This window comes from Gossypium hirsutum, chromosome A08 (genome assembly GCF_007990345.1).
Source record: "Gossypium hirsutum isolate 1008001.06 chromosome A08, Gossypium_hirsutum_v2.1, whole genome shotgun sequence".
Lineage (NCBI taxonomy): Eukaryota > Viridiplantae > Streptophyta > Magnoliopsida > Malvales > Malvaceae > Gossypium > Gossypium hirsutum.
In genome coordinates, this window is record NC_053431.1 from 57,373,462 (window position 1) to 57,387,007 (window position 13,546).

The following is a 13,546-nucleotide window of genomic DNA, read 5'->3' on the forward strand; positions in this document are numbered from 1 at the left end:
TAATTTAACATAAACAAATAGGTATTAGAGGTGATCATGGGTTGGGCTACTTGGCCCGGCCTGATAGCCCGCCCGAAAAATGGGAGGGTTTGGGTAAAAATATAAGCCCGAAATATGGGTTTGGGAAAAAAATGAGGCCCCTTTTAAAAATAGGCTGAGCCTCGAGTAAAGCTTTTTGGCCCGAGCCTACCCCGGCCTAGCCCGAATTATACATTAAATATATATATATTTTTAATCAAATATACTTTTTAACTTTCATGTTTCACTTTCCAGATCGTGCCCTCTCTTTTCTCCCAATTCCAAAATCAAGCTTCAAAATCCCTAAGCCCTAACTCACCACCTCCACCCAATTCCAGAATCAAGATTCAAAGTCCCAAATTCCAGAATCCAGTAGCTAGCCCTAGTATTTCGTCAATAGGAATTTGTGTAAGTCTGGTATTTTTTTCTTTTTCTTCTTCTTCTTTTTTTTAGTTCATTTTGCCTAATAGTGAAAAGGACCAGTAGCTAGCCATTAGCCAACCCTTTTCTTTCGTTCTATTGCGTAAGTGCATGTATGTATGTATATATGTATTATGATAACACTCCATAATATTCTTCTGTTTTGCTATAATAACATAAAGTTACAGATAAGGCTGATACGGGTATAGTACTTGTTGTTGGTAGACAAGAATGATGTTTTAGAAGATTTTTGTATTTCTTGTGTCTATTATATTACAGAATATTTGTGGAAAACATACATAGATTAGTAAATTAGTTACTTCAACTTTTATATTATGCATGTATTTCATAGTAGATAGGCTATAGGTAAAATACTTTGTTGCAGCTTCTACTCGAGTTCTGTGACCTTATTTTGGATTGTTCATTTTTGTGTCGTAGTTGTCAAAAATCATGATATGGATTAATTATCATGCAAAAAGATATTAAAATATTTTATGTAATTTTTTTTATGACATCTAACACTGGATTCATTTCAGAGCTAAGAGGCTTGGATCTGCAAATAGGAATTTTCAGTCTAAGACAGATTAAAGCTGCCACCAAGAGCTTTGATACTGAAAACAAAATTGGCGATGGTGGCTTTGGTTGCATGTATAAGCCTATAAGATAAATGAGTATATCAAAATGATATAGTTTTGACCATCTGTTAAAAATGTTCATCATGGTCTCCTAGGGGACAGCTTAGCACTTACAGCTTTATGACTTCATCTAGGAGATCTTGAGTTCGTATCTTTAGGTCAGGGTTGGATTTGTAGGATGAAAGAGGTTTAAAAAATATATATTAGTCATGGTTTTCTACAATTTGAACATAAAAAATCTATGATCAAACTCCAATGAATCAAAAGGAATTTATAGTCTAGTCTGTCAATGTTAATATGCAGAGATGACACAAGGTTATGATCCAAAGTTGGTCTGATAGATTACGTTTTAGCTAGGAACTTTTAAATTTTACTTTTAAAGCATTACTAACACTAGCCACTGCTTTCCCCAAATATATTATGGGTGCATATAAGTGGTCATTTTTGTGTAGTCCTCTGGATTTTCCTGTTGAGATGCATACATTGTTGCAAAATGATTTTGAGGTCATTATATGTTACAAAAAATTTGCTATAAGAATGAAGCAGTAAAATATTGCCATTGAAAATCTTATGTTAGTATATACAGTGCTTACAACCATGCCTTTGCATGATTAAAATTAAAAAACTTGTCAGTGTTTAAATACATACTTGTTGTTTTCACTGCTGAATGCAGGGTCTATTATCAGATGGAACAGTTATTGTAGTGAAACAACTTTCCTCAAAATCTAAGCAGGGAAATCATGAATTCGTGAATGAAATAGGCATGATATCTGCACTGCAGCATCCAAATCTTGTGAAGTTGTATGGATGTTGTGTTGAAAGAAACCAGTTATTGCATATTAATGTAATTAAGCAAAAAATAATATTAGCTTTAAATTTATATTGTGTGAATCCGTTTTGGTTATAGACCCACCACTCAAATTCCTATTTTTGACTTTCATTTGTAAATCTATAAATCAAATCAAATCATTGCTACATTGTTTGCTCTCTTATCATCATAGCTTAAGTTCTTTTCTTCTATTTATATGTTTGTCTTTTCTATATATATGTAAATGTGTCAGATTCTGACATACATTTATTTCCTTTTTCTCTATCTTTCTTGTGTTATGCTAATCATGCATTATATACAATTGATTTTAAGCTAGGCTAACATTTTATGATAGTAAATAATAATATGGAATAATTCATATATTATATACAATTGTTGAACAATTATAAAATCTTTTAGTTTATTTGGATTTCAAGACTTGAGTTTTTATGACTAAGGCTAGTTCGAACACTCCTATACCTGTGGAAAATGGGTTTAATGAGTATGAAAGTGCTCTCAAATGTCAAAAGTCTATCACTTCAAAGGTGTGGGATGAAATGACAAAGCTTGAATGTGAGAATAAAAATGAATTGAAGGCACAATGTAATAACTGTAAGACTATCTTCTCTACTAAATCTTCTAGTGGAACCTCTCATTTAAGACATCATCTAAATAGCTGTTTGAAAAAAGTTAATAAGGACATCACTCAGTACACCATAGCCACTCAACCATCATTAGGAGGTGTTCCATCTATAAAAAAACTACAAGTTTGATGTTGATGAGTGTCGTCAAGCTGTTTCTACTTTTCTTGTGTGTGGCAAGCATTCATTTAGGACAGTTGAAGAGCCAAGATTTAGATACATGATTAGAATTGCTACTCCTAATTTTAAGAATATAGAGAGACATACAGCTGCTAGGGATGTCCTAATGTATTATGCATAAGAGAGAGATCGTGTTAAAGAAGAGTTGGCTAAAGCACCTGGTTTAATTTTTCTAACTTCCGATAATTGGAACTCAGAGCATACTAATGATGAATATATTTGCATTACTTTTCATTAGGTTAACAAAGATTGGAAGCTACAAAAGAGAATCATAAGGTTTAGAGCTTTATTTCTTCCATATGATGGTTTAAACATAGCGGATGAACTTGTTTTATGTTTATCTCAATGGGGTATAGTCAAAAAAAATTTTAGCATCACTTTGGATAATGCTTCTTATAATGATGTTATGGTTTCTTGCCTTAAAAATCGTTTTCATGCAAACCGAGCTATTTTGTGTGATGGTGTTTTTTTTCAAGTTAGATGTTGTGCATATATTGAATCTTATAGTTAAAGCTGGTTTGGAACTTGCTGATGATGTTGTTGGTAAGATTCGAAATGGAATTAAGTACATAAAAAAGTCGGGAATTCGTAGGAAAATATTTTATGATGTGGCGGACAAAAGTTTTCATTTGAATGTGACCAAAAAGTTGCGTCAAGATGTGTGTGTGAGATGGAATTCTAATTATTTTTCTTATCTTTACTACAAAGATGTGCTAGATTATTGGGGCCAACGGGATAAAGATTATCAAATGTTTGCACTTTCTAACGAGGAGTGGAGAAATGTTGATATTCTTTGCAAATTTTTGAAAGTCTTTTATGATGTGACTTGTGTTTTTTCTGGTTCTAATTATCCAACGGCTAATCTTTATTTTAGAGGGGTTTGGAAGGTTCACAAGGTCTTGCTTGATACAGTTAAAGGTCCTTATTCATTTTTAACTCCAATGGTTAAGCCAATGCAATCGAAATTTAATAAATATTGGGCTGAGTATTCGTTGATATTGTCATGTGCTGTAATTTTAGATCCTCGTTATAAGTTGAATTATGTGCAATACTGCTTTACTACAATCTATGGTATTCATGCTTCAGATTTTGTTGAAACCATTCTTAGCAATCTTAAACTCTTGTTTGACGATTATGTTAAGAAATCCAAATCCACGTCTTCCTCTTGGGCTGGGAGTTCTAATGTTTCGGATAAAAATCCTATTGATTCTAGTTTGGATGAACACAATGTTAATAGTGCTGATTTTGGGGGAGATTTTGATGAGAGTGATGATTATAAACGGTATTTAAATGAATATAGCACTAAGAGTGAAAAGGCACAATTGGACATTTATTTGGAAGAACCGGAGCTTGAGTTGAATAGTCAAATAGATGTTTTGGATTATTGGAGCAAAAGTTCAGTTCGATACAATGAGCTTTCATTATTGGCTCGTGATCTTTTAGCAATTCCAATATCGACTGTAGCTTCTGAATCGGCTTTTAGCATGGGTAAGAAAGTTATCACACCATTGAGGAGTTCACTTAAGCCAAAAATGGTTCAAGCCGTTGTTTGCTTGGATGATTGGATGCGAGCTAAGGGATTTTCAACAGGTAATTATTATTCTCGTTTTATTGTTGTAATTTTATATTATTTTTTTATCAATTTGATTATCTAATTATTTATTCTTATTTAATGTTAGAAATTGGTTGCAAGAATGATGATGACGATGAGGACGATGAGGATGATGTTTCTTCGATTGCTTTTTAGGTTTCCTTTCTAATTGTTGACAATTTAATTTAGCTTACAATTTATAGTTTGTTATAAAATTAAATATGTAACACTCCATACCCGTATCCGACTCTGGGATGGAATACGAGGCGTTACCTAACTTAAACTCGTGCTTATGACCAATTCCGAGTCTCCAAGACTTGGACAAATTTAAAACTTTCTCAAGTTTATCAACACGACTTTAATATGGGCCTACGAGGACCAAAACACACATCGGAAATCATTCGGAACCAACTCAGATTCTTTAGTTAACTTTAGAAAAATGACACTTGACACAGGGGCACACGCCCGTGTGACCAAAACAACATGGTCGTGCTGTTGGCCCGTGTGGCTCATACGGCCTAAGCAATACAAGGACACACCCATGCCTCTCACCCGTGTGGAATTAATTCTAAATTCACACCTACAGGGGTTTTTACATGGCCTGGCACATGCCTATGTCCCTGGCCCGTGTCCTTCACACGGCCATGACACGCCCGTGTCCTAGCCCGTGTGTAAAAACCTGGACATTCTGTTTCTAACATCAGCAATTCTTAAAGGACACACAGCCAAGGTACACGCCCGTGTTCTAGGCCGTGCCCTTCACACGGTTGAGACACACGGTCGTGTCTTTGCCCGTGCGTTTACTATCATGCATACCGACTTGCAAATTTTACGTGCAAGGGACACACGGCCGGACAACATGCCCATGGGGCTGACCGTGTGCCTACCCATGTGGACAAAATAAGGCTATTTACCAAGCCTCCTTGCCACCCTACTTACACAACCTACACAACAGCAACCAAAACCAATACAAGACTATTTCATACAACCAGATCAACCACAATATAAAACATTTCATTTGTGCAATTTACTCATCCATGAAAATAACATCATTTGCATATATCAAAATGAATATTAGCCATCATTTGAGGCTTAATACAAATAGAGGGGATTCACCCATGCCAACACATTTGGCCAATTTTCAAAGACTCCAAACATCGAAGTCTAGCCCTATACATGCCATTCTCAAAAACAAATAGTCTAACTATATCGAGTGCTTCGGCTGATTGTGTGATTGTTTCCTCTGACGTCCAATGATTCTCAAACTAGCCAGGCAGCACTATAAGAAAAAGGAAAGGAGAGGGAGTAAGCATAAAGCTTAGTAAGTTGCAAATAAATAAATATACAAAAACAATTTTACCATTCTTCAACATGCTCGTAACACACAAATAGGCATAAGCATAACTTACTCATCACTATCCATATAAATATTATAGCATATATCGAGCTCATATCTCATGTATTTTGAATAGGCACCTGTACCACTCACAACACGGTTATACCTTGCTTATTAGCTTAAACTACATCTCTCACCGCTGAACCGTTTGGAACTTTACCGGATATTTGATAAGCCTCAAACATGGGGTAGGGTGCCAATGCCATATCCCAGACATGGTCTTACATTGGGCTCATATCTCAAGTCGATGCCATGTCCCAGACATGGTCTTACACTAACTATCATTTCGTAGCCGATGTATGTCCCAAGCATGTCTTACACTAGCACTTGTCTCGTTGCCGATGCCATGTCCCAGACATGGTCTTACACTAGCTCTTATAATGTGGCCGATGCATGTCCCAGACATGTCTTACACTAGCCCACAACAACCCATTTTTCATGGCACGAATATTCGATTTATCTCCTAGGTTCAAACAAGAATTCTACTATCCCTATTATCATCATATTTTCTCAATTCCACAATCAAGCAATTCACACTATATTAATTCAAATATAATTCAACACATAAATAAGCAATATAGTTGTATTATTTACATACAACTTACCTCGGATTACAAAATGTGGCGACTAGTCGATTTTGTCGATTTACTTGGCTTTCCCCCGATCTAGGTTCTGATTTGGTATTTCTTGATCTATAATAGCAAAATGTATTTATTTAGCAACTAAATAAATTTTGGCAATCGAAAATTCACATCTTCGGTAAAATGACCATTTTGCCCCTAAACTTTGACAAAATGACCATTTTGCCCCTAGACTTTGACAAAATGACCATTTTACCCCTAGACCCGAAAATTGATTTTTATCAAATTTCTTCATATCTTAAGCCTATCCGAACCCCTTTTTTCTCTTATAGTAACCCAAAATTTCTACTATTTCACACATATATCATCTATTGTACAACTTATGTAAAATGGTCCTTTTAGGTGTTTTCATGCTAACACCTTTTTCAAAAGTTGTTTATAACACACCCAATACTCATTTTCTTTCATAAAAACTCAGAAAAAATTACAAATTCTTTCATGACAAAACTCTAAACTCTTAATCATTTTGCAAAATAGTACCCTCATTTGAAAGCTCATGCTTCAAGGGTCTCAAAAGTACAATAATATTCAAGAAAAGCCATTAAAATCACTTACTTGCAAGAGGAATGAGTTGCTGAAATTTTTGACGCTCAAAACCCCTAAAAATGGCTAAAAATCGGTGGCAATGAAGAAAGAATGAAAGAAAAAGATGATATCCAGGCTTAGGGCATTATTATATCATACATTATGTCATCAAAATACCTAATGTTGACTTTTCAACATTTTTATCTCTCATGATTGGCCAGCTAAGATTTAAGGGTCCTTTTTTCCTTTAAAGACTCCCAAATTAAGGTTCATAACAATTCAACACCTTTAGCTATCAATTTAAGACTTTTGCACTTTATGCGATTTAGTTCTTTTTCAAAATTAAGCAAGCAAACGCTAAAATTATTTCACTAAATTTTTCATGCACTAATATAAACTTATTATAAGTCTAAAATATTAATAAAATATTTTCTCTGACTTCGAATTGGTGGTCCCGAAACCACTGTTCTGACTAGGCCCCAAAATCGGGCTGTTACAAAATATGTTGATTGGTTAATGTATAAATATTCTGGTCTAGTTGGTTGATTATATTTTGTAAGTTTTTGGTGCTATTTTGGTGTTCTTGGTGATGCTATTTTTTGTGTTGTTTGGTGCTATTTTTGTGGAGTTTTTATGCCGTTTGGTGTTGTTTTGGTGTTGTTTTTATACTTAGGTATAGGTACATGTTTGACATGAATATAAGCTTTCCATATACTATACAACAAAGGTCATATTTTCACATTAGTATATTCTTTGAAATGTCCATTATATATTTGACATGAATATGTTAGGCAAAAAAATGTAGACTAATCCATTTATGATGCAAATGTCATGGTTTAATTAAGACTAACATGAAACTTTTTAAGTGGTATTTCTTTGGGTAGAATATATTAAGTTAGGCCAAAAGAAAAATCATAATAGAACTAAAAGTACAGCTTTTAAAGGTACAGCTTTTTCTAATATTCTTGCAAAATGATTTATTCAAGTACATGGAAGATTTGGCGTTCATACATTCTACTTTCAATTGAACTGGTATTTCATTTTAAATATTGAGTACCCTATGTTGTAGTAAAGATACTCAAAATCTCATGTTAGAGTTTTAGTAGTAATTTTATGATGCTGTCAATCTTTTCTCTTTCTATTCTTTTCCTTGTGTCTATGAACATGGGATCTCTTTCTCTTGGACGTGTATGTTTTATTGTTTCTTATATTTTCCTTTTAATGGTACCCTTGTTCTAGATATGAAGAATTTCTCTTCATGGGGATCAGTGTGGGGATGGAGATTCAGTTGATATTGGCAGTCAACCGAAGGACTTGAGCCTTGCCCTCCTCTCTCCTGAACTTGCTTTGGTTACAACCGACTTAGGAGTTGTTATGTTGAGTGGTACGAAAATGGTATCAACCATAAACCTTGATGTTGTTTTGGTGGTGTTTTATTGTTCTTTTGCAATTATTTTATTTTGGTGCTATTGCTTTTGTTACAACATAATTTATGTTCTTTGTTGTCATTTTTAATATTATTTCAATATTATAAAACTTTTGTTTTATTATTAATTTAGTTATTATTTTAATTCTAATTTGTTTCAATTGTTTGTCTCATTTTTTATTTGTTTCTAGTTTTAATATTTGTTTTAAAATTTTTTATTTAATGAAATAAGCAAAAAATAATAATAATATGAGTCGGCCCGAGCCGAGTTCGAACTTAACAATTTTCTTTCGTGCTGGGCTTGAACAAATTTTTAGGCCCATATTTTGGGCTGAGCCAAGCCCAAAAAGTAGGCTTAAAATTTTGTTTGGGCCATATTCGAACCCGGCCCGGCCCATGATCACCTATTAGGTATACTCCATTTTTAGCATAGATTAGAGATCAACAAAAACATGTTTTTTTTTTCATTTTAATGTTTTAAAAAAAATGTACAAGAAGCTGTAAATCTCCATAGAATGCAAGGTTACATCATCTCAACCTTTCGAGTCGTTGCTTATTTTATCCGCTTCGACCTGCGATATCTATTCTTCCTATGAGTTTTTAATTGTACCATAGGGACCTTACGTGCAACCGCCTCCCAAATCATATCCACCGCATCGCAAGGCTGGGATGGGTACTGATACTGAAAGTGCCGAACGGTTTCCTTCAATTTTTCCCACATCTTGGTCCACTGGTCTCTCGATATTCCTCTGAGAAGGTTCAGTAGATATCCCTTCTTCACAACATCTGATGCACGAACGAAAATGCAAATTTCCGAGTAGTCGATGACATCTTCAAATGGTAGCTCTATCTCATCACTTACAATCACAGGAACACAATGGCTGACAATAGCATCAAAGAGACGGTTCGAAGACGGTGTATCACCGGCAATGTTGAGGCAGAATTTGGATGACGCCATCCCATGCCCAGCCTGGTTGACTCCATTCCCTTGAATTGTGCCGAATGCAAAGTGTACATCTTTCTCGTCTTTGAGAAGGTAATAAAGTTCTTGCCGAATAGCACCTCCCTGCATAGAAATTTCAAGCCAGAAATTATACATGTAGAAGGAGATCTAACATGGCACATTTCTATATGAAGTTCAGACTCAAATTCATTAAACTACAATTGTTACTTCCAGTTTAACATTACAGAACAGACAGGAAAATTGCTATGGCATCAGAGTACATATTGAAAAGAACCATGGGTGTTATTCCCTCTTCTCTAATCTGCACTTGAAATCAGATATATCTGCATATACAGACACATGCACATACACATCTACATCTACATCTACATATGTACACATACCACAGTCTTCTGCTCCATATCACTTTCCTTTGTGCCACATCATGAATGGAACTTTTTCCTTAAATTACCATGAAGAAAGAAATTACAATTTCATCTACGAGTGCTTAAATGACGATATTTAAATATTTCCCAAGACACTTGTTAAACCTATGAATATGACACTTGTATTAAACTTATGCACATAAAAGTTTTCAGGGAACAACTAAACTTGGAACCATCTTTCAGAGAAAAGAAGTGCGTACTAATTAATATATTACTTCTCCTGAAACTGAAATGAAAAGCAGTGTTGTCAAGATGCATGCTTAGGCGTGCCTGCGCCTTAGCACTAGACAACAAAAGCGCCTCATACCCTTTCAGACAAGACCCATTTGATCAAGTGCACATGCTTTTTTGTAAGGCGATAGGCATAAAAAAAAAGCCCACCTGATTGAAGTTCTTTTTAGTTTCTTTTATTTTTCACCCTTCTTTTTTTTTTTTTCTCTTTTCATTAGATATACTTTTATTAGTAAGAAAGGGATAGCAAGGAAATCTACTTCTCAATATTTGTGTATTCAACTATAGACATGGATCATAAGGAAATCACGCATATTGACAAATAACAATATATATAGCACAAGACAAGGGTTCTTTTTATGCTTTGTGACTGGGACAAAACAAGGGTTCTAGCGCCTAGAGCGAGCGGTGCACCCTTGACAATATTGATAAAATACTGGCAGTAACTGCAGTCATGGAGCACCCCTGTCTGAAACTAATGTAATTGAAGGCACAAAGGAAGATCATTTAAGTTAGAAGATAATGCTGCTCTATCTGGTTTAGGATACCCTTCCTACAATAACCTAATCTTCCAAGAATCACGAGCCTAGTGCTTGATCCAACTAACTGCACTTCCTTCCACAAAACCCAATCCCTCCTCTCTGCCCTTTTCCTAATTTATTTTCCTTTGTGTCACCAGCACAGGGTGCTTGAAAAACCGAAGAAAATCTCTACACCTAGTACCTTCATTTAGTCATCTAAGCCTACATGTATAGTCACCTAAAAAATGGGCTATGGCTACAATACAAGATGGTTTTGAAGGTTACTGAGAAAAAAAACAGAAAAAGAAAAATAATCATCTATCTCCGAACAAATAATAGAACCTAGAAGAAAATTAGCATACTGAGAACTTCAAGTTACTGTAAAGTGATAAAAGCATAATACACGTACCAAAATTAACCTATTGGCCTTTGATGTTTACATTGCTCAACAATCACTTAAGAAGTTAAATGTGCATCAAGACTACTTTCATATGTCCATGTACATAGTAGCAGTTTCCATCATAAGTCATCACGACAAAAAGCAACAGACATGTAGATAATTAATTTCATAAAGGGAAGGAAACTTACATCTTTCCTGTATATAGCTCCTTGGAAAAAGACTAATATTGGGCGTTTGTCAAATGGAGCTGAGTCAGCACTCGGAATCGTCCTCACGACATGCCTATAAGGAGCAATTATATCCTTCTCAATGTTTGCTATTTCAGAAGGGTAATTCCCGAAATCCGCAAGCACAAACATTGCAGAGCCAAGTTTCCCTCTTGCATCCAACATGCTATTTGGATGGTGAGCCACAATTACATGGTCCTTCCCCCCAAATCGCTTCCATTCATTCTGCGCAGTCAGGAACTTAACTAATTTATTCTGCAACATTTTATTAACACTAACTTTCTCCTTTCCTCGAAGCTTGGAATGCCGATTGTAACTAAGAGATGCAAAGAATGGCACAAAGATTAGGTCTGCTTGGCTCGAGTTAGTGACTCTGATTGCAGCGCAAGGTCTGACCACATTCGGTATGTTCGAAGATAGAAGATCTAGGGTAAGCCAGTACTCGATGCTATGTTGCAGATTCAAACCTCCAGGGTATGACGGAATTCTACTCGGGTCGTTTACCTCAGGCCATACTTGATTCAATTTTCCTTTCCAACCCAGTAACCCAAAGTGAAATTCAGAAGGCAAGTCATACATATATACCCTTAAAAGAGCCTGATTGGTGTCACAGGACTCAATAGTTGGGTGCCGGTAAGCGCACATTTTCTTCCTGTAACCGGACTTATGACAACTAGAATCCCCACTTCTTACCAGTGTTTGAGCATCAACTTTTGAGGACTCAGTTGAGAAGAAGGGTAACTTCAGCTCATTTTTAACATTTGATTTCAAATAAACCGTGCCATTGGCAAGAATTAATTTGAAAACAGAGTGAGGTATAAGAGATGAATTGCCAAATTGCAGAAGGAACACAGAAGAAAGGATCAAAAGAAGCATGGAAATGGTTATAATACAGAAAAGAAACCTTGAGGGAAAGATGCCTTTTTCAGACATTGATGATAACATCTAGAAAAACCAAGCTATCTAATAAATTAAAAAAAAAACCAAAACGGCAACCAATAATACACTTATTGCTCTTGGTCAGCACGAAATTGGGGGCTAAGCCCGAAACCCGATTTCTTTGTTTAAAACCCTAAACGGTGAGTTGATGGAAGCTTTTTTTTTCATGAAAATTTCAAGTACCAAAAAGATCAGCTTTCTTGACACATCCTGAGCCACCAATCCGAGGAAAAATATTCCTTTCCCCTAAAGGTTTTTACAGATTATGTTCTTTATGTACTTATTAAATGCACAAAATCTCGTAACTTTCAGATTTCAGAAAAGAAAAGAAAAAAAAAAGAAAGGAAAAACCCATAAGCTTCTTCACTCTTTGGACTCCTCCTCAATAAAAAATACCATTAATCTGCAACACGCCAATAAGGGAAGAAAAAAAATTATCAAATATGAGCAGCTAAAACTTCAAAAGAAGATCCCAGAAAACAAAAATACTAAAATCTATTTAAAAGAAACCAAAAAAAAAAAGAAAGTAAACTTGCATGAAGAAAATCGGAAGTTTATCATCGGGGCATGGAAGTTAGATAATTTGCAGAAATGGGTGGCCGGCAAATTGCAAGAAAAATGAAAAAGAAAAAAGAGGTACCTTAGAGGGATGAATGAATGGTTCTTTTGGGAAACTGTGTAAAGAAACCGAGTGTAAGGGAAGGCAATGGTGTTTAACTAAAACAGTCAATTTACTACCTTTTACTTAGCAGATTTTAAGATTTGTTGCTGAAGTTAACTGCCATAATTTTACATAGTTAAGAAAATAGTGTCGTATGGTAACTACATTTGTAGCTGTCAACGACTTAGATGGAAAGAGAGAAAAAACAGAAGAGGAATCACAACACTTTCTTTGTCTGTCCTTTTTTATTTCTTTTATTATCATTTTACTATAAAGGGTAAATTTGTTACCATTTTTTAGGTCAATCTTTATTATTAATCCAACACTATACATAAGTTTTAGATTTAGTATTAATTATCTATTTTTTAAAAATAAAAATTAAATTTATTAAGTTAAAATTTACTATTAATTATATATTATGTGTAAATTATGGATTTAATTTTTATTATTTAATTTAATAATTTGTAGTAATATTGAGAAAAAAAATCAACAAATAAAAAACAGACCAAAACTAAAATATTTGGAAGATTTATAAAATACAAGTTAAAAAATTATGGTTACCTAATTAATTTTTTTTAATTTGCATTAGATCAAAAATAATTTTTCAAGACGTTTTAAAAATGACACAAAAAGATCACAATAAATCAAATTTTAAATTTTCGTACAATATAAAAAACAGTACTTTTATCTGTGCAATTTTAAATATCACGAAAAGTTTATATTTCCTTACCTTATAAGCGTAACGTTGACTAATCAAAATGTCACAAAATGTTTATTTATTTTGTGATATTTAAAAAGTTGCGAAAATTTGAACTAAAAACATCACCAAGGAAATATTTATAGTTATTTTTTAGATCTAAAGTAACTATATAATTTAAAAGCGTTACGAAGTGAGTA

The 13,546-nt window shown here is 34.3% G+C and overlaps 1 protein-coding gene across 2 annotated transcripts; it reads right to left on the reverse strand.

The window, feature by feature from the left end:
* Nucleotides 1-8,722: 8,722 nt before the first annotated feature.
* On the reverse strand, nt 8,723-12,873 carry LOC107915768 (probable arabinosyltransferase ARAD1). 2 transcript variants are annotated; one of them, XM_016844971.2, is made up of 3 exons: nt 12,629-12,784; nt 11,011-12,391; nt 8,723-9,347 (listed from the first exon to the last, which is right to left on the reverse strand). In XM_016844971.2, the coding sequence occupies exons 2-3, from the start codon at nt 11,992-11,994 to the stop codon at nt 8,835-8,837; spliced, it is 1,497 nt and encodes a 498-aa protein (XP_016700460.2). In that variant the 5' UTR covers nt 11,995-12,391; nt 12,629-12,784; the 3' UTR covers nt 8,723-8,834. The 2 variants fall into 2 exon arrangements, with proteins under 2 accessions (XP_016700460.2, XP_040930632.1); XM_041074698.1 differs by having other exon boundaries at nt 11,011-12,873.
* Between the last annotated feature and the right edge of the window lie 673 nt (nt 12,874-13,546).

What these genes read in the sequence shown, in the direction of transcription:
- LOC107915768 (XM_041074698.1), bottom strand. Translation starts at nt 11,994, where the DNA reads ATGTTATCATCAATGTCTGAAAAAGGCATCTTTCCCTCAAGGTTTCTT. An exon ending in GAGCTATATACAGGAAAGAT is followed by an intron (nt 9,348 to 11,010) that starts GTAAGTTTCCTT and finishes ATTTCTATGCAG; the next exon opens with GGAGGTGCTATTCGGCAAGA.